Below are 15,329 nucleotides of genomic sequence, written 5' to 3' on the forward strand. Positions count from 1 at the left end.
CCTTCCCACCTCCAGGCTTCCTCCTGGATCTTCCAGAACTTCCCGACGCTCAGATACGACTCTGAGGATTCGATTGCTGCCGGTCTCGTTGACCTGGGCGAGGTTCCAATCGCGAGGAGACGCGTTGAAAGAAGAAGCGTTTGCAAACCTTGTTGCTTTGCTCTCTCCGCCTCTCCTCCGGAACCCTGAGTGGGTTCAGCCTCTACCAGCCACAACTTGTGACCGAGACAGCGCCCCCTCTTGAATCAAGGAAGAATTTAGTAGGGGAAGAGAACAGGTGTTCCGTTTTTCTGTTTGGTGAAGGATCGTCTTCAGATCTCGTCCCCCTCTGTTTCCTCTCTTTGTTGTCCCTTGGATTGAGCGTCCAAGCAGTCGCAGATCTGCATGGAAACCGGCTGTCTCTTCCTCAGCCTCAATCGTGATCAGCTCAACGTTTCTTGAGCCTTCTTTCCTCCCGGAGAGAGGCTAATGAATGAACCGAGGGAGGGACGCGAACAAGGGAGGAAGGAAGGCATCTTGAACGCCTCTACTTTTTCGTGTGGAGAAAGACAGACTCTGCTTGTATGAAGCACGCAGCAGGTGATGTCGATATTCTTACGATCACTCACGCCCTTGGGCACCGAAAGCCGGTCCTTCCTTTCTGAGCTTGAGCTTTTGCCTTCCTCCACTCTGGAATCCAGGTGACGTCTAACGTCCAACTCTCTCCTTCTCTCCTTCTCTCCAAAAAAAACTCCCTTCCCCCTTTTTTCATCTCTTTCACACCCATCCTCGGATGGAGATGGACCCACCCACCAAGAGATCTCGTCCCTACGAGGGAGATCACCTTCTTCCTTGCAGCTCGTCCTCGTCCTCCGCCGTCGAGCTTCCTTCCTCCTCCTCCTCCTCCTCCTCCCTTCCTCCCTTCCCTCCGTACGCATCCTACCCGCTCCCATCTTCTTCGACATCCTCTTCAGGTTCAGGATCGGCCAAGAAGGCAAAGAGGAAGGTTCCTGCAGCAGGGAAATCTCGACTTCAAGATCTTCAGAAGGGAGCGAGACCCATCCCTCCTCTCGAGTCGTTGGACGATGGCATCTGGGTCGGTCAGCTCGAGAGAGACAAAATGGGATTCGGAAGGTACGCTCTCTCCATCAGCAACCTGTAGAATCTGGTAGCTGATCTTAGTCTCACATGCTCGCTTCCTTGAAGACGGTACCAGCTCGTCGTTCGTCAAGATCCCGCTCGAGCGAGACTCTGTTCGTTCAAGGAGGAGAACGTAACCAGTTGAGTCCTTCGTTCCTCCTTTCCTTTCATCTCAAACTTTGTTTGGTCTCGAGGAATCTAGGAGAGAAAAGTCGTCGGCTTGGGTCACTCCCGACACGAGCGACCTCTGCTCTTCTCCTCTGGGCGAGGAAGAGAGGTCGGAAGGTGTGTGAAGCGAACCGATCGCGCTCTTTGCTTCCTTCCTTTTCGACCTTCTAAATTCTTCCTCGTCGGTAGGCTTCGACGTTGGAGTTGGATCTGGTTCCGAACCTTTACTGGGACGAGCTCGAAAGTCGGTTGGTACAGGGATCTGGAGCTCGAGCCGATCAAGAAGGGGAGGAGAGAAAAGGAGGGAAGGCAGCAGCACACCCAACCTTCCTCTCCTTTCCTTCGAAACATCACGAAACCTCCAATCTTATCTTGCCTACCAAAAACTGAAACTGATCCTTTTCCTCTCTCTTCTTCTTCTACAGCCGACCGTCGTCCCATAGATCCTCCACCCATCATCGAGATCCGTACCTCGGAAACCGACCCTACCGAGTTCCTCGAGTGCACCTCCCTCTTCCTTCGAGCCACCCTCGTCGCTGCCAATCCTACCGTTCAACCTCCTTCCCCACCTTCCCAACGATGGGATTCGAATGGGAACAGCAACTGGTACCCTTCACCACACAACGGAGCGAACGGAGACTACTACGCTCAGGGAATGTCGTCAGGATCAGCTCGTCCTCTTCCAAGTCAGACCGGAGAGGTGGATTTGGATCAGTACGAGGTCGTCAAGACGCCTGCTGGAGGAGAGGCTACTGCCGGGGAGGTCGTGTTGACGCCTGAGAAGTTGAAGGATCTAAATGGAGCCTGTGAGTCTCGCTTTTCTTCTCTTCGGCTCTCCTCGCAAGGACGAACTCTGATCGCTTCCAAATCGATCTCTTTCTTGACCCTCACAGTCAGCAGCTTCTGCGTCTTCTCAAAGCTCTCGGTTCGAGTTCCAGGAGTGTTCAGGTTGAAGATGACGCTGTACGAGACGATAGGGTCGGTTCAGCTTTCATTCCTCCTTTCAACGACGGCGCTTCACTTTCTCCCTTGGAAAGGGACGAGAACACGCTGTTGGATGTCTACACCTCTGATGTCTTCTTCTTCCGTTTATCTCTTTGGATCTAACAGAGCTCAAGTCGTCAAGATGGCCAGCGTTCTCACCGACAAGTTCGAAGTTTACTCGCCGAAGGTTCGTCCACTCCGACGCGTCGCTCCACACGCGTTCCGATCGTCTGACCTTTCTATCTTTTCTTCTTCGTAATTCAGAGGTTCACTGGGATGAAGGAGTCGACTCCTCTCACTCGACACTTCGCTCATCAAGGTCTCAAGATCAAGCTTCGAGCTGGCAGTACCGTCGCCAATATCGGAAAGACCAAACGAGCGACGCCTACGTCGTCCTCGTCGGTTCCTTCGGGGTACTCAGATGGGAGGGAGTTGAGAGTGATCGACGAGGATCCTTCACGGCCAGGATCGAGAGATTCGCGGCGAGGTGAGTTGTTTCTCGGCGAAGAGCGTCTTGCTCGTTGATCTGACGTCCGTTTCCTTTCTTTCCTCTACACATCAGACCTTCAACTACCACCTCCCATACCATCAGTCCTGGCTCCTCTCCCTAACGTTCCCTTCCCCGATCTTCCTCCCTACTCCGGATCCTCATCAGCTCCTCGACAGCACCTCTCTTCCATCGGCGACCTTTCCGCTTTCTCCCTCGCCTCGTCCTCCACCTCCTCTGGTTCTTCCCACTTCACTCTACCTCCACCACATCCCAATCGACCTCCTCATCCTCTCACTCCTTGGCAAGCTCCTCCACCTCATCTCGTCGCTGCTCCTCCCTCCGAATCTCCCCTCTCCACCCCAGGAAACGGTTCAGCAGGAAACGGTTCAGCAGGATACTACCAACCATCGGGAGCCTACTCGTCGGACGGAAGAGACAACTACCCTCCAGCACCGAGCCATTACTTCTCAGGCTCAGGACGAGATCACCCATCGTACGGACCTCGACCGTCGTCGCCCGAGTCGCATTGGAGAAGCAACTACGTGTCAGGAGGGCCGAACTCGCTTCCCCATCCTTCCCGTCTAGGCGGACTTCACTCCCCGAGTCTTCCTTCGACCCATCCCCCTACCCATCGCGCGTCTTCTCATCCTCATCACGCCGGCTACCTTCATCACCCTTCTCCTCCTTCAGCTCCGCCAGCTTCGAACGGCCAGGTCCCAATCACTCTCCCTGCCCTCTCCCAAAGCTCGGCATCTTCCTCCACTCCTTCCACAAGCTCCACCACCTTCCCGACCGGAGATAGCTCCTCCGCTCGAGCTCAACAACACCTCTCCCAACCCTCCTCGCTTCGATACGACTCGACCTTCCCCTACCCTTCTCCTCAGCAGTCCCATCACCCAACCTCCGCCTCATCGATGGCCTCTCGACCCAAGAAGGCTCATCTCTCAACGAGAGGAGGACTCGACGCTCACGGCTACTCCCATCGACCCAACCTCGCTCGAGACGACGGTGCCCTTCCTGGTTCGGCTCGTCCTGAGTATCCCTTCCCTTACCCCAGTCGTTCGTCCTCCCTTCTCTTGCTCGTTCTCTTTCTTCAGGTCTCGTCGCTGACCTCTTTCTCTCCTCTCTTCTCCAGAACCTCAACACCAGTACTTCCCTCGAGGAGGAGGAACCGTCGGAACGTCGGGCAGTCATCTCGGCGGCGTGACTTGGAAGGAGCCTCTCGGACGAAGCATTGGAGTCTACGAGGGTGAGGGATCGCTGGAGCACGAGGCGGAGGAGATGGAGGAGGAAGGATACGGTGCGAGCTCGGGGATGTAGCAGTAAGGCTCGTCAACTCCCGAGGGAGTTCGTTCAGTTTCGATCCGGACGCGTTTCGTTTCTCTCTTTCCGTCTTTGGTTTCTTTTGCCGTCTTGTATCTTTCCTTTTGTCTACGTAGGCTCCTATCTCTGTCTCTGTTCCGTTCACCTTCTCTTTCTGCCCTTCACGACCTCATGCTTTCGCCCTTTTGCCCCATCTTGCAACGTACGCACTTTATTCCCTCTTTCCTCGATTAACGACCCCCTGCCTTTTTCCCTCTTTTCTTCGTACTACAACCCATCCTCCCTCCGCTGCTACCATCTTAGCTCTCTCACATCTCTCTGTCGATTTCTCTGTTTTTGATCTTCGATCCTGATCCGTTCGTCGATGTACCATGCTTTCTCGCGTCGCGATTTCGCTCGAAAAGAACAATCTCGCTGCTTGAGACAGTCCACAGTAGGCTTATCGCCTCGTTTGCTGCAAATCTACAATCTCTCTCGACTGAAAGATCTTCGAAGGTTGGAACGGACGAGATGAGGCGAGACGACTCGAGAGCGTTCCTCGTCTCTCCGCCTCCAGCTTGGAATCCAGAAACTCCCTCTTATTGTACTCCCTTTCAATCCTATTAATATAATCTACACCCACTATACGAGCCTTCTCTGCCGAAAGAAAATACAAAAACATTGCCCTCCCCCTCAGTTTCGTCACCAACCCTCGAGCTCGAACGGCAGCTCACCTTCGGGTTGCCTTCCTCCCTCCACCCACCACACCACCCCTCTGCCACATCTTTCGCTTCCCTCCCCACCCCATGTCTCACACTCAATCAGCCAAGCTCGTCCTCTTAGGTGAATAACCAGCTTGCGCCTCTCTCAGGGAAGAAGGAAGGAGGGAGGACAAGCACGAGGGGAAGGGGACATCGACCTCGCTCGCTCCCCCTTCGATTTGTTTCGAGCTTCAGCTTCTTCTTCTTCTTCTCCTCCTTCTTGCTTCTTCTGAGCTTGGTTTTCTAGGCGTATAGATCCAGCTCACTCCCAAAGGGTCGACAACAGAACGTACTGACCCCCTCCCTCCCTCCCTTTGACCTTCTCTCCCCCTCTCTCTCTCTCTTCGTTTCCTCAGGAGAATCCGCCGTAGGGAAATCAAGTCTCGTGCTTCGGTTCGTCAGGGACGAGTTCAGTGATTTCAGAGAGAGGTGAGTTTCGCATCGTCGGTCCTGTTCGTTTGGGAGGACACAGCCGAAGGAAGGGAGAGAGAGAGTTCCGAGGTCGGAAGGGTTGACGCTCGTTTCGCTCCGTTCTTGCTCGTGTTCTCCTTCAGTACGATTGGAGGTGAGTCTATCTGAGATGCTGGTCGTAGTAGGGTTGCAGAGAGGGAGGGCTCGTTCGCTGACTGTTATCGTCGCTTCTCGATTGACTGGGGACCGTCAGCTGCCTTCCTCACTCAGACGGTTCCTCTGGACGATAAGACCATCAAGTTTGAGATTTGGTGAGCTCTTTTGATCCTTCTTCTCGTGCTGCGACGAGTGCGGATGCTGACTAGGAGCTTGTTGGATTCTCAGGGATACGGCTGGACAAGAGAGTGAGTTCTCTTTGGGGGCCTCTCGTCGACGTTGAGCTTGGTCGTTCGAGAGAGCTGAGAGCTGACTTTCGTTCCCTCTCCTTTCTCCGTCTTCAGGATACAAGGTTCGTAGATCATATCTTCCTTACCTTTCCTTCATCTTAGGCTGACTATAGCCTTCTTGATTCTTTCGATCCTCAGTCGCTAGCTCCTATCGTTCGTCCCACCTTCGAGCTCGCTTCCTCCTCCGCCTTCTCTGAGCTCGAGCTCACCTTCCGCTTTGCTCCTCCCTTCGTTTCTGACAGTACTACCGAAACGCTACTGCCTCTCTGTGAGTCTCCTGTATCACCTCGGCGTTTCGACGAAGGACTCACGCTGATGGTTGTTGTTCTCCTTCCTTCAGCGTCGTTTACGACATCACCTCCCCGCCGGAGGCTTCCTTCGAGGTTCGCCCTCCTTCCCCGAGCCCACACCCTTTCGAATTCTTCCCTGACTCTTTCTCTTCTCCTTCACACATTACAGAAAGCCAAGAGCTGGATTCGGTTCGTCTACACTCGTGTCTCTTTGCTCTTCTTCTCTCAACCTCGTCTGACCTTCTTCTCCTCCTCCTTCCCCGCTCACCAGTGATCTTCGTCGTCAAGCGGATCCCTCCCTCGTCATTCTTCTCTGTGGAAACAAGTCGGACATGGAGGCGCAACGACAGGTCCCTCGGGAGCTGGCTGAGGCTTATGCGAAGGAGGAAGGTCTGCTGTTCGCTGAGGCGTCGGCGAAGAGTGGGAAGGGAGTGAGCGAGTTGTTTATCGAGTTGGGTGAGTCCTTGGTTTATTTTCTTGGCTTCGTGCGGAGGTCGTGTTGGTCGTCGGTGAGGAAGAGGACGAAACGAACGAGGTCGAGATCGAAACGCGTCGAAAGCTAACCGTCTCCCCTTTCCCTTCTCTCCCTTTTTTCACAGCCAAGAACCTCCCCGCCCCAGCTCCCAAAGCAGGCTTGGCCGGACAGACTCGAGCTGCCGCTGGAGGAGTTGATCTGCAGAGTGGGGCTGGAGGAAAGGAGGGAGCTGCTGGATGTGCTTGCTAAAGCCTCCCTCCCTCCCTCTCTTTTCGCCTCATCCCCTCACGATCTCTTCCGTCCTTCCCTCGTTTTCTCAATATGTTTCCCTACCTCAAGCTCTTCACGTTTAATACTTGCTCTCTTCCTTGGTGCTCTCCTTCTCCCTCGCTTTTTCCTCTCTCCGTCCCTTCACGTCCTTCTCCTTTTTGTGTACTCTTTCTCGCTATCTTTTTTTCTTTCTTTTTCGCCTCGGTCTATATCTCGCACTCACTCTCGGACGTCTCTCTATCATGAACACAAGGTCGACATACTTTCCAGCCAAACGAAGCGCGGAAAGGAACGCACGACGCGACTCAGCGGTCCTGACCTTTCAACGATCTTAAATTTTTACCAGGCCTTCATCTTTGTCTACTACTTCTTCTACGATATCGCCTACAGTCCTCTGCTTGTCGCCTACACTGTGTGAGTCGTCGTCGTCGCGCCTCAAGGAAAGGAAGGGACGCGTCCGTCGAAAACGAGAGCTGATCTTCTTTCTTCTTTTCCCTTTGATTCTTTCAGCGAGATTACGCCTTTCGCCATGCGAGCTAAGGTCTTGGCTTTGATGGTTAGCCTTCCGATCTTTCCACACTTGGCGTCTTTCCCTCCAAACCAGGGGAAGATTCAAAATCGAGACTGAGACTGACCTTCGCCTCTCCCTCCTCCTTCTACAGAACTTCTTTGTCTCTTGCTCGTTGATCTTCAATCAATACGTGAATACACAGGCTCTGGACGGAATTGGGTGGAAGTAGTGAGTAGATATGAAGCGTACGTGCTGTGAGAGCAGAAACGATGAAGCCTGACATCTCCTCTCGCTCTTCCAGCTATCTCGTCTACCTCGGATGGCTCAGTGAGCCTGAAACTCTCTCCCTCTTTCTTCCTACCTTTGCTGACCTGCTTGTATTCATTCGCATCAGTCTTCGAGAGTTGTGAGTCGTGATGTCTGTCTCTCCCCGTCGCGCGTCGCGTCTGACTCTCCCTCTCGTTCTTTCCCAGTCTTCGTCTGGAAGTTCGTCATCGAGAGTAAGTTTTCTGCATCCCCCGGTTGAAGTCCAAGGTATGCTATCTGACCACGTATTCCTTTACCACTTTTTGTAGCCAAGAACCTTACTTTGGAGTTCGTTCTTTCCCTCCCCTCCGCGTCTCTCTTCTTCTTCGCTGACGACCTCCTCTTCCTTTTCGAACTCTCCAGAGAAACCTCTCGACTCTTCGATGGAACCGACGCCGTCGACGAGATCGTTTTCCCGACGTCCACCGAGAAGCTCCCCTCAGGGAGAAAGGACGGGCTTGACGAGAGAAAGGTCAACAATTGAAAGGGCTAAAGCTCGACGTTTCACGATTTTTTTTTCGTTGACGTGGCTCTTCTGATTCTTTGTTGATACTCAGTCCTAGCTCCGTTCAAAGAGGTTGAGGATGATTTGACTCGAGGAAGAAGAGAAGAAAGAAAAGGGAAGCAGACCCACTCTTTTCGAGCTCCTCGAAGTTGACCTTCAACTCCTTCCCTGCCTTCCTTCCCTTCCTCCTCCTCCTTCCTTCCCCTCCGTCCTTCGACAACCCACCCTCAGGAGGAACATTCATCTCGGAGCAGCCATGGCTAGTCGATCTTCATCTACGCCTCTTCTACGAGTGCTGAAAGCAGGAGGAGAAGGAGGTCAGTTTGAGCTCTTGCCTTTTTTCGATGCAGGGAGATCGTGTGTGCTGGCAAAATGTGCTGGAACGCGGACGTTCTTCGGGGATGGCGCGGAGGCAGCGTGAAGGGGTTATGTAGAGTGGGAGAAGGGATCAGAGGGCAGCAGGGAGGGAGCAAAGGGACGACGATGAAGAGGTTGAAGGAAGGAAGGGAAGGGACGAGGTCACTCGAGCTCGATTCCTCGAGGAGAAGGAGGGATGTAGAGTTGGTTCGAGCTGTATGATAGGGATAGGAGAGTCTACCGCTAGAGGCCTATGCGTTTCTTTTGAGCTCTTTCAGTAGAAACTCACGTTGAAGCTCTGATCTTCCGAAAACGAATCAAGCTGACCTTTCCTCCTCCTTCCCTTCTTCCCTCAGCTCGTTCCTTCTCTACCACGCCTTGCACGCTCGCTTCCCTCCGCGCCGTCCCACCTTCGGTGAACCAAGAACTTCGTCAACAGGAAGTCTCCTCGATCCTCTCCCGGCCTCTCCTCCCTTCCTCCTCCGCCTTCCTCCCTCCGACGGAACAACCCACGCCTCCGCTGAAACTACGAGAACCCTACATCCCTTCTCCTCTGTTCCCTCTCCCTTCCATCCCTCAAGCAGCCATCGACTCCTCAACCCGAGTACCCGAACTCCAACTCGCCAAATTCCTGGACGACCTTCCTCCTACGCCTCAATCGCTAGCCGTCATCCTCAGTCGACTCAACCTCGCCAACGACGACAAGACAGCCGACCTCCTCCTCCAAGCGATCACTCATCCTTCCTACGAGGTCGACCCAAAGAAGAACAACCTCCTCCTCTCGGAAGTCGGAAGATCCATCTTGGGATTCGTGACCTCGGAGTACTACGGCAAAAAGTATCCCAACCTGCCCACCAAGGCGCTCAAGCTGCTCATGACCGCTCTCACCAACAGGGACGCGATGGAGAGCGTCGGGAGTGAGGTCGGACTGGCGTTGGCGAGTGGGAAGGCGTTTGCGAAGGGAGTGAGGCGTAGGGAGATGATCAAAGGAGGGGTGGCCGTGAGGTACAAGAAGTGGCAGGAGCAGAGGGAGGTCGAGGTCACGAATCAGAAGCATCGGACGGTCAAGATGACTACGAAGGAGAACAGCATTAAAGGGAGGAAGGGGGGAGCGGTTTATGCTCAGATGGAGGTGAGTGCGCGGGTGGGAGGGAGGGAGAGGAGAGGAGGTCGACGCTTCGAACCTGACTTTTTTTGTTTCTTTTCCCTCCTTTTCTTCTTCGTTTCTCTCCTATCCTCGCTTTTCACAGACCTTCGTCACCTCGACCTACGAAACCGACGCCATCGTCTCTGCCGTTCGAGCCGTCATCGGGCTCATCTACCAGGAGAAGGTACGTTTTCGTTTCCCGTTCCCGCTCGTTCTCGTTCTCTCCTCTTCCGTGCCTTTTCCTTCCGTTTCTTTTCTCCTCTCGCTGACCTCTTTCTTTTCCCGACTTCTTTCCGCGTCTTTTCGTCCTCATCAGGGTCTCCCCGCCGCCGCAGCGTTCATCAACGGACACTTTATCTCTCGACAGATCGACCTTCCCGCTCTCCTCAAGTTCGAGCAACCGTTCGACGTGCTCAAGAGCTCGGTGTTCAGGTACGGGATGAGCTTGCCTGTGGCTCGGTGAGTCCGATCTTTCCTTCTTTATTTCGACCTCTCGCTGGTCGAAGAGAGAGAGAGAGAACAAGAGAGATGAGCGGAGGAGCTGATCTCGTTCTTCGTTTCCTTTCCTTCACGTTCGTAGACTCCTCAAGGAATCCGGCCGACACACCGCCAGCCCTTACTACGTTGTAGGATACTTCTCGGACGACATCAAGCTCGGAGAAGGCTTCGGAAAGAGTTTGGCCATGGCTTCGCACCGAGTTCGTTCTTCCCTCTCCTCTTTCCTTCGCCCTTTCCTTCCCCGAACTAACTCTCTCTCTGCACCCCTCCAGGCAGCGACGTCCTCCCTCCAAACGCTCTACCTCGCCTCCTCCCCTCACCCCGTCCTCTCCATCGCCACCCTCCCGCCGTTCCCGCTCTCCTCCCCCGCTCTCCTCCCCACCGAAGCCAAGTACAGGTCCCTCGCTCCGCAGGTGGGGGAGTCCGAGTCGATGAGGCACAGTTCGGGGAGGGCACCGGAGTCGTGGCAGGATCCGCAGTTGGGGGAGGGAGAGGCGAAGAGGGGAGTGGAGACGAAACAGAGTTGGACGGGGGAGAGAGGGAGAGGAGGGGAGCAGGAGAGATTGATGGAGATGGAGAGGTCCTAGGGAGTAGATTATTTGGGTCTTGATGAGTGTTTTGGAGCACGTTGGGAGGTGCGGTAAGAAAGAGAGACGCGTCCTCGTCTCGAACGGTTTCAAGTTTCTTTCCCACCTCAACGACCTACTTCTGCGATTCGAAAAACAATATACTGGTAGGGAGGCATCTGTGAATCTTTCAAGAGCTTCGGGAGGAGCAGATTGTGCCCAACTCCAAGAGAAGAGAGGGGAGGTCCTGGTCGTCGAAGGGAGACTAGGGAAGAGCTCGCGATTTTTGCTCGTTTTCTCGATCTAGAAGGCTTGGATGCTGCTTCCAAGAACACCCAGAGGAACGTAAGGGACTCAAGATTTGATCTTCTAGGTATCAGAGCCTGAGAGGTTGAGCTCGTCGAATGTCTATTTGAGGGTTTTAATCGAACGAGGGTCAAGGAAGGAAGGATCGGTTTGGTCGGACGAGCTCTTCTCTCCTCGTCCGAACCACCCATAACATAGCAAAAATTAACAGTCGACCTTCACGATCTTGTTCTCCGTTGATCGATGAAGATTTTCTTCCCTTACCCAGAAACGCCATGGAACGATAAAACCTCCGAAATCGAAGGGGCGGATGGATCGACGACGGCTGACAAGCTCGCTCGTCTCCTCCAAACCTCCACCCTCCCTCCCTCACCCTCCCAACCCATCTCCCCTTCACCACCACCCACCACCCCCTGCTAGTGCATGCTCAACAAGTTCGTCTCTCTTCGAACCGCTCTCTTCTCGCTTCCCCTCTCGCAAAACTTCTCTTCTTCCCCTACGTGCAACATGGCTCGAATCAAGAACATCCCTCCTCCCACCGTCCCGACTTCGATTCAGTCGAGAGAGAACCTCTCGCCCGTTTCTGCTCGTGAGTCCTTCATCTTTTCTTACCGCTAGATCTACATGAGCTGACTCTTGTTCTTCTTCCCGATTTTCAGTTCAAGTAAGTTTGTGGAAGCCTTGAAGGAAGGAGAGAGAGCTGACCTTTGTGGGCTTCATTCAGGAGGGAATCTTCGCTGGAGGCTGCTTGTGAGCTCGCTTCCTCCTTCCCTCCAGCCTCCTTCTGCTGATTTTTCTTTTCTTTCTTCTCTCTCCTTCTCTCTCTTCCTCTACAAAAGCTGGGGTACCGAACACGGGGGGTATACATCTCCTTTGTCTATACCTCTCAGAGCGCTCTCGAACGAGGTTCTGAGAAGCGTCCTCCCTCCCCTTCGCTCCCCTTCCCGATCCTAACGTCTTCTTCCCTTCCACGTCGTCTTCCCTTTTTCCCTCCTACAGAGTTCACCTCCCACTTTGGAAAGCTCCCGTCCTTCAAGGCCGTCTCTGGTTACACTGGAGGAAAAGCCACAAGCACCGATCCTAGTGAGCAGAACCTCCTCGGCGATCTCCTTTCAGCCCTTCCTTTGGTCGTCCTCGATTCGTCTGACCATGTTGTTTCATGCCCTTCCTCTGGCTCGGCAGACTATCGACAAGTTTGCTGTTCGTCCCCTTCTTCCTCGCTCTCCTTCGGCAATCCTCGTTCCCTTCCGATTTTGCTGTCTATGGGTCGAGAGAGACGCCGCGTTTTGAAGTCTAAGCTGACCGATTCACCTCCTTGCTTTCTCTTCTTCTCTCCCTGCCCCCCTCTTTCCTTCCACCTTCGCGTCTTCCATCTACATACAGCTGGACAGACTGGGCATGCTGAGGCTGTGAAAGTCCAGTTCGACGCATCTACTGTCGGTTACGGAGAGCTCACTGAGGTTCGTCGACGTTCCCTTCCCTCGAGCTCTTCGTTCTCCTTTCTTCGACTAGGAAGCTCAGTCTGACCTTCTTGCCTTCGTTTCTACCCTTCGCCAGTTCTTCTTCCGAACCCACGACCCAACCTCCGTCGACGCTCAAGGTCCCGATAAGGGAACTCGTTCGTCCTTCCTTCCCTCGACCTGGTGCCTCGTCGTTCTTCGTCCTGTCTGTCGCACGAGCTCACTCTTTCGACCGTTTCCTTTTTCGCAGAGTACCGATCCGCCATCTTCACCACGACGCCTGAGCAGTACGCTATCGCTCAGCAGGTCCGAGATGAGGTCCAGGAGAAGTAGTGCGTTCACGTCTTCCTCCTCTTCTCAACGCGTCGTCGACTCAAGCTGACTCTTTTCTCGTTTTTTTTTTTTTTTTCGAACAGTTTCACTCCCAAGGGCAAGAAGATCGTGACTCAGATCGAGAAGGCTGGAACTTGGTACGACGCTGAGGCTGTGAGTCCATCTTCTCTCCGTCCGTCGTCGCGTCTTCGTCTCGTGTCTGACCGTCTCTCCTCTTGCTTTTCGCTTTCGAACGTACACAGTACCACCAACTTTACCTCGACGTCAACCCCGATGGATACACCTGCCCCACCCACAAGCTTTACTGGTAGATCCAGAGCCAACATCCATCTCACCTCACCCTTCCTCGCCTCGCCCCTAGCTTTCTGCTTCGTCTGAGCTACCCAGACCACCTTTTTATCTTTAGCTTTTCTCTACCTACTGTATTGTCATCTGACGCGATTTTTTTAAGCACCCTTTCTTGAGCTTGACGGGAAAGAAGGAGAGGGGAGAGCGATTGAGAGGACGACCAGCACACAGGAGAAGAAGAGCTGGGGCGAGAACTGAGGGTGTGTGAGTACCTCTGACAGCTCGTCTGATTCTGTCTCAAAACTTTGAGCTCACTTGTCTTCCCCCTCTCCTTCGGTCGAACGGAACGGTCGAGAGCCGCGACGCGTCTTGTCCTTTCATTCCTTCCGAGTCCCCGCGGTTCGACCGACTCTATAACCTGGATATGGATCGAGCTTCGGCTTCGGGTAGGCCGTAGTGGGTATGCAGAAAAGGAGGTAGGAAGAGGGAAGAACGAGTCTTCCTTCAACCACGACTTCCGACTCACTCCTCCTCTTTTCCCATTCTACAGCATGTCCTCCACCTCCGCCAACTTCAAACTCTTCGCCGTCGCAGGTGGACTCTCCAAAGGTCCCATCGGAGGAGGGATCGGTCTTTTCTTTGCTAAGGCCTTGAGGAAGGAAGGCGTCGAGGTGAAGATGCTCACTCGAGCGAGCTCGGTGGGTCCCTTCTTCAGTTTCTTCCCTTCCTTCATACCCACGTCGGCTCTCAACTGACCCTCACCTCTACCTTCGTTTCCACAGATCGAATCTCCCGCCGTCCATGAACTCGCCGCTCTCGGAATCCCCATCGTCGAAGTCGACTACGACTCTCCCTCCTCGCTCGCTTCAGCCCTCTCTGGAGTCGACGTCGTGATCTCAGGTCTCGCGGGAGGAGGTTTCGCTGCTCAAATTCCCCTTGCTCAAGCTGCTAAGGAGGCTGGAGTCAAGCTGTTCGTTCCCAGGTGAGTTGATTTCGGCCCAATCGTCGACGCGTCGACCGTGCTGGGTGGCTGATTCTCTCCTTTCTCTGCTTGGTCGACCGACGCCTTTACAGCGAGTTCGGACCTTGCCTCCCTCCGAACGTGCCGGAGGATTCTCCCATCTACTCGAGGATCAAGCTCGCTCAGGACATCAAGGAGGTTGGAGTTTCAGTGCTGAGAGTTTCGTGTGGCCATTTCGCCGATTGGATCTCGGGGAGTTTGTGGTGAGTCCTAGTCTTCTGTGGTGTCCAAAAACGCTAGCTGATCAGTTTCCTCTCTTTCGATAAGCGTCAGCGACAAGAACGAGATCGTAATCATCGGCGAGGGCAAGACGGACATCTCGTTCACTTCTCGACCTGATCTCGCTGAGTTTGTTGCTCATGTTCTTACTCGTGAGTGTACCTGTCTTCCTTCTCTCTCTCCCAGTACTGTTTTCCCTCGTCCTTCGAAGTGTATCGCTAAACCTCTCCGCTCCCTCTTCCATCTCCCGTCGCGTCGCGTCGGCGTCCCTCCTCATCCTGCAGATCTCGATCCCTCCCTCCTCACCACCCTCTCCACCCTTCCCATCGAAGGATCCAAGGCCTGCTTTCTCAACCTCTCCCGGATCCTCATCGCTCAAAACCCCTCCGTCAAAGTCGTCCACGAGTCGCACGAAACCGCTCTCAAACGCTTCGAGGAGGAGGGAGACTTCATGGCTTTCTTGAAGGTTTCGTGGGACCTGGGAGGGTTGAGATCTGCGGAGAGGGATGAGGATCTGAAGAATGGGCTCTGGCCGGAGTGGAAACCGAGGAGGGTGGAGGAGTTTTTGGAGGAGGGAAGGGAGAAGGTTGAGATTGAGTTCGGGTTGAGCGACGTGACGGGGGAGGGGAAGTGACGAACGGATGTGGTTGGGGAGTCTCTTTTCGATGGTTAGGTTGACTTGAATGAACATGGTCTCAAGCTCATTCTTCTCTGTAGATTGAAAAGCTGTGAGGAAATCTTTCGAGACGAAGAAAGGCGGCGAGCTTCAGCCTCGTGCTCTCCATTCCGACTCTCCCATTCTGCTTTCTCGCTCTCTGATTTTCAAGGTGATCCTTTCGTATTTTCTCTTCTCTCTTCTCCACTCGGACTCGTAAATTCACACGGAAAGTCATTCAGAATCGTCAAAAAGAACCCCCTCTTCCTCCTTCCTCCCATCAACCCGACTTCCTTCTCCTCTCCTCCGTCGGAAACAGCAGACCTTCCGTCACGATCTTCATCTTCTCCGTACTGTTCCTATGAAACTTTCCGAACAATTGATCTCCGTTCTCCTCTACCTCTGGTAGCGTAACCAACCTCCCTCCACCTCCTGGGCTTG

At 53.9% G+C, this 15,329-nt stretch overlaps 6 protein-coding genes across 6 annotated transcripts; all 6 read left to right on the plus strand.

The window, feature by feature from the left end:
• The first annotated feature begins 619 nt into the window (after positions 1-619).
• On the plus strand, positions 620-4,527 carry BDY24DRAFT_387636 (velvet factor-domain-containing protein). Its single transcript, XM_076640245.1, has 7 exons — positions 620-1,113; positions 1,186-1,259; positions 1,713-2,093; positions 2,181-2,458; positions 2,536-2,758; positions 2,834-3,820; positions 3,897-4,527. Exons 1-7 carry the CDS (start codon positions 773-775, stop codon positions 4,079-4,081), a joined length of 2,469 nt encoding a protein of 822 aa, XP_076497273.1. The 5' UTR covers positions 620-772; the 3' UTR covers positions 4,082-4,527.
• Positions 4,528-4,710: 183 nt separating this feature from the next.
• Positions 4,711-6,843, plus strand: BDY24DRAFT_47418 (Rab family GTPase). The gene is made up of 11 exons (XM_076644938.1): positions 4,711-4,906; positions 5,181-5,253; positions 5,379-5,389; positions 5,489-5,546; positions 5,620-5,639; positions 5,736-5,743; positions 5,820-5,834; positions 5,924-5,949; positions 6,022-6,064; positions 6,141-6,160; positions 6,243-6,843. The coding sequence occupies exons 1-11, from the start codon at positions 4,870-4,872 to the stop codon at positions 6,532-6,534; spliced, it is 603 nt and encodes a 200-aa protein (XP_076497274.1). The 5' UTR covers positions 4,711-4,869; the 3' UTR covers positions 6,535-6,843.
• BDY24DRAFT_47412 (uncharacterized protein) lies at positions 6,828-8,195 on the plus strand. The gene is made up of 10 exons (XM_076644937.1): positions 6,828-6,969; positions 7,063-7,128; positions 7,227-7,272; positions 7,379-7,455; positions 7,529-7,554; positions 7,622-7,633; positions 7,701-7,727; positions 7,803-7,821; positions 7,897-8,005; positions 8,091-8,195. The coding sequence occupies exons 1-10, from the start codon at positions 6,959-6,961 to the stop codon at positions 8,094-8,096; spliced, it is 399 nt and encodes a 132-aa protein (XP_076497275.1). The 5' UTR covers positions 6,828-6,958; the 3' UTR covers positions 8,097-8,195.
• Positions 8,196-8,209: 14 nt separating this feature from the next.
• On the plus strand, positions 8,210-10,665 carry MRPL3 (mitochondrial 54S ribosomal protein mL44 MRPL3). Its single transcript, XM_076640246.1, has 6 exons — positions 8,210-8,355; positions 8,752-9,527; positions 9,646-9,726; positions 9,859-10,001; positions 10,123-10,240; positions 10,313-10,665. The coding sequence occupies exons 1-6, from the start codon at positions 8,295-8,297 to the stop codon at positions 10,625-10,627; spliced, it is 1,494 nt and encodes a 497-aa protein (XP_076497276.1). The 5' UTR covers positions 8,210-8,294; the 3' UTR covers positions 10,628-10,665.
• Positions 10,666-11,196: 531 nt separating this feature from the next.
• Positions 11,197-13,162, plus strand: MXR1 (peptide-methionine-S-sulfoxide reductase). Its single transcript, XM_076640247.1, has 10 exons — positions 11,197-11,501; positions 11,632-11,662; positions 11,752-11,768; positions 11,912-11,995; positions 12,095-12,112; positions 12,296-12,372; positions 12,470-12,530; positions 12,623-12,704; positions 12,789-12,858; positions 12,948-13,162. The coding sequence occupies exons 1-10, from the start codon at positions 11,336-11,338 to the stop codon at positions 13,014-13,016; spliced, it is 675 nt and encodes a 224-aa protein (XP_076497277.1). The 5' UTR covers positions 11,197-11,335; the 3' UTR covers positions 13,017-13,162.
• An 82-nt stretch (positions 13,163-13,244) lies between these two features.
• Positions 13,245-14,901, plus strand: BDY24DRAFT_387670 (uncharacterized protein). The gene is made up of 6 exons (XM_076640248.1): positions 13,245-13,469; positions 13,544-13,691; positions 13,776-13,975; positions 14,068-14,217; positions 14,282-14,385; positions 14,518-14,901. Exons 1-6 carry the CDS (start codon positions 13,456-13,458, stop codon positions 14,865-14,867), a joined length of 966 nt encoding a protein of 321 aa, XP_076497278.1. The 5' UTR covers positions 13,245-13,455; the 3' UTR covers positions 14,868-14,901.
• Positions 14,902-15,329: the final 428 nt, after the last annotated feature.

The sequence above is a fragment of the Mrakia frigida genome (assembly GCF_051309035.1).
Source record: "Mrakia frigida strain ATCC 22029 unplaced genomic scaffold BDY24scaffold_13, whole genome shotgun sequence".
Classification (NCBI taxonomy): Eukaryota; Fungi; Basidiomycota; class Tremellomycetes; order Cystofilobasidiales; family Mrakiaceae; genus Mrakia; species Mrakia frigida.

Bases quoted from the DNA above. Each gene is read 5' to 3' on its own strand.
- BDY24DRAFT_387670 (XM_076640248.1), top strand. The intron at 14,218-14,281 runs GTGAGTCCTAGT...TCTTTCGATAAG, and splicing joins TGGATCTCGGGGAGTTTGTG to CGTCAGCGACAAGAACGAGA. The intron at 14,386-14,517 runs GTGAGTGTACCT...CTCATCCTGCAG, and splicing joins TGTTGCTCATGTTCTTACTC to ATCTCGATCCCTCCCTCCTC.
- MXR1 (XM_076640247.1), top strand. From the start codon at position 11,336: ATGCTCAACAAGTTCGTCTCTCTTCGAACCGCTCTCTTCTCGCTTCCC. The intron at 12,705-12,788 runs GTGCGTTCACGT...TTTTTCGAACAG, and splicing joins GATGAGGTCCAGGAGAAGTA to TTTCACTCCCAAGGGCAAGA. The intron at 12,859-12,947 runs GTGAGTCCATCT...GAACGTACACAG, and splicing joins CTTGGTACGACGCTGAGGCT to TACCACCAACTTTACCTCGA.
- BDY24DRAFT_47412 (XM_076644937.1), top strand. The intron at 7,273-7,378 runs GTTAGCCTTCCG...CTCCTTCTACAG, and splicing joins CTAAGGTCTTGGCTTTGATG to AACTTCTTTGTCTCTTGCTC. The intron at 7,456-7,528 runs GTGAGTAGATAT...TCGCTCTTCCAG, and splicing joins GACGGAATTGGGTGGAAGTA to CTATCTCGTCTACCTCGGAT.
- BDY24DRAFT_47418 (XM_076644938.1), top strand. From the start codon at position 4,870: ATGTCTCACACTCAATCAGCCAAGCTCGTCCTCTTAG. The intron at 5,950-6,021 runs GTGAGTCTCCTG...TCCTTCCTTCAG, and splicing joins CGAAACGCTACTGCCTCTCT to CGTCGTTTACGACATCACCT. The intron at 6,065-6,140 runs GTTCGCCCTCCT...CACACATTACAG, and splicing joins CGCCGGAGGCTTCCTTCGAG to AAAGCCAAGAGCTGGATTCG.
- BDY24DRAFT_387636 (XM_076640245.1), top strand. From the start codon at position 773: ATGGAGATGGACCCACCCACCAAGAGATCTCGTCCCTACGAGGGAGAT. The intron at 1,260-1,712 runs GTTGAGTCCTTC...CTTCTTCTACAG, and splicing joins CAAGGAGGAGAACGTAACCA to CCGACCGTCGTCCCATAGAT. The intron at 2,094-2,180 runs GTGAGTCTCGCT...TGACCCTCACAG, and splicing joins GAAGGATCTAAATGGAGCCT to TCAGCAGCTTCTGCGTCTTC.
- MRPL3 (XM_076640246.1), top strand. From the start codon at position 8,295: ATGGCTAGTCGATCTTCATCTACGCCTCTTCTACGAGTGCTGAAAGCA. The intron at 8,356-8,751 runs GTCAGTTTGAGC...TTCTTCCCTCAG, and splicing joins GAAAGCAGGAGGAGAAGGAG to CTCGTTCCTTCTCTACCACG. The intron at 10,241-10,312 runs GTTCGTTCTTCC...GCACCCCTCCAG, and splicing joins TGGCCATGGCTTCGCACCGA to GCAGCGACGTCCTCCCTCCA.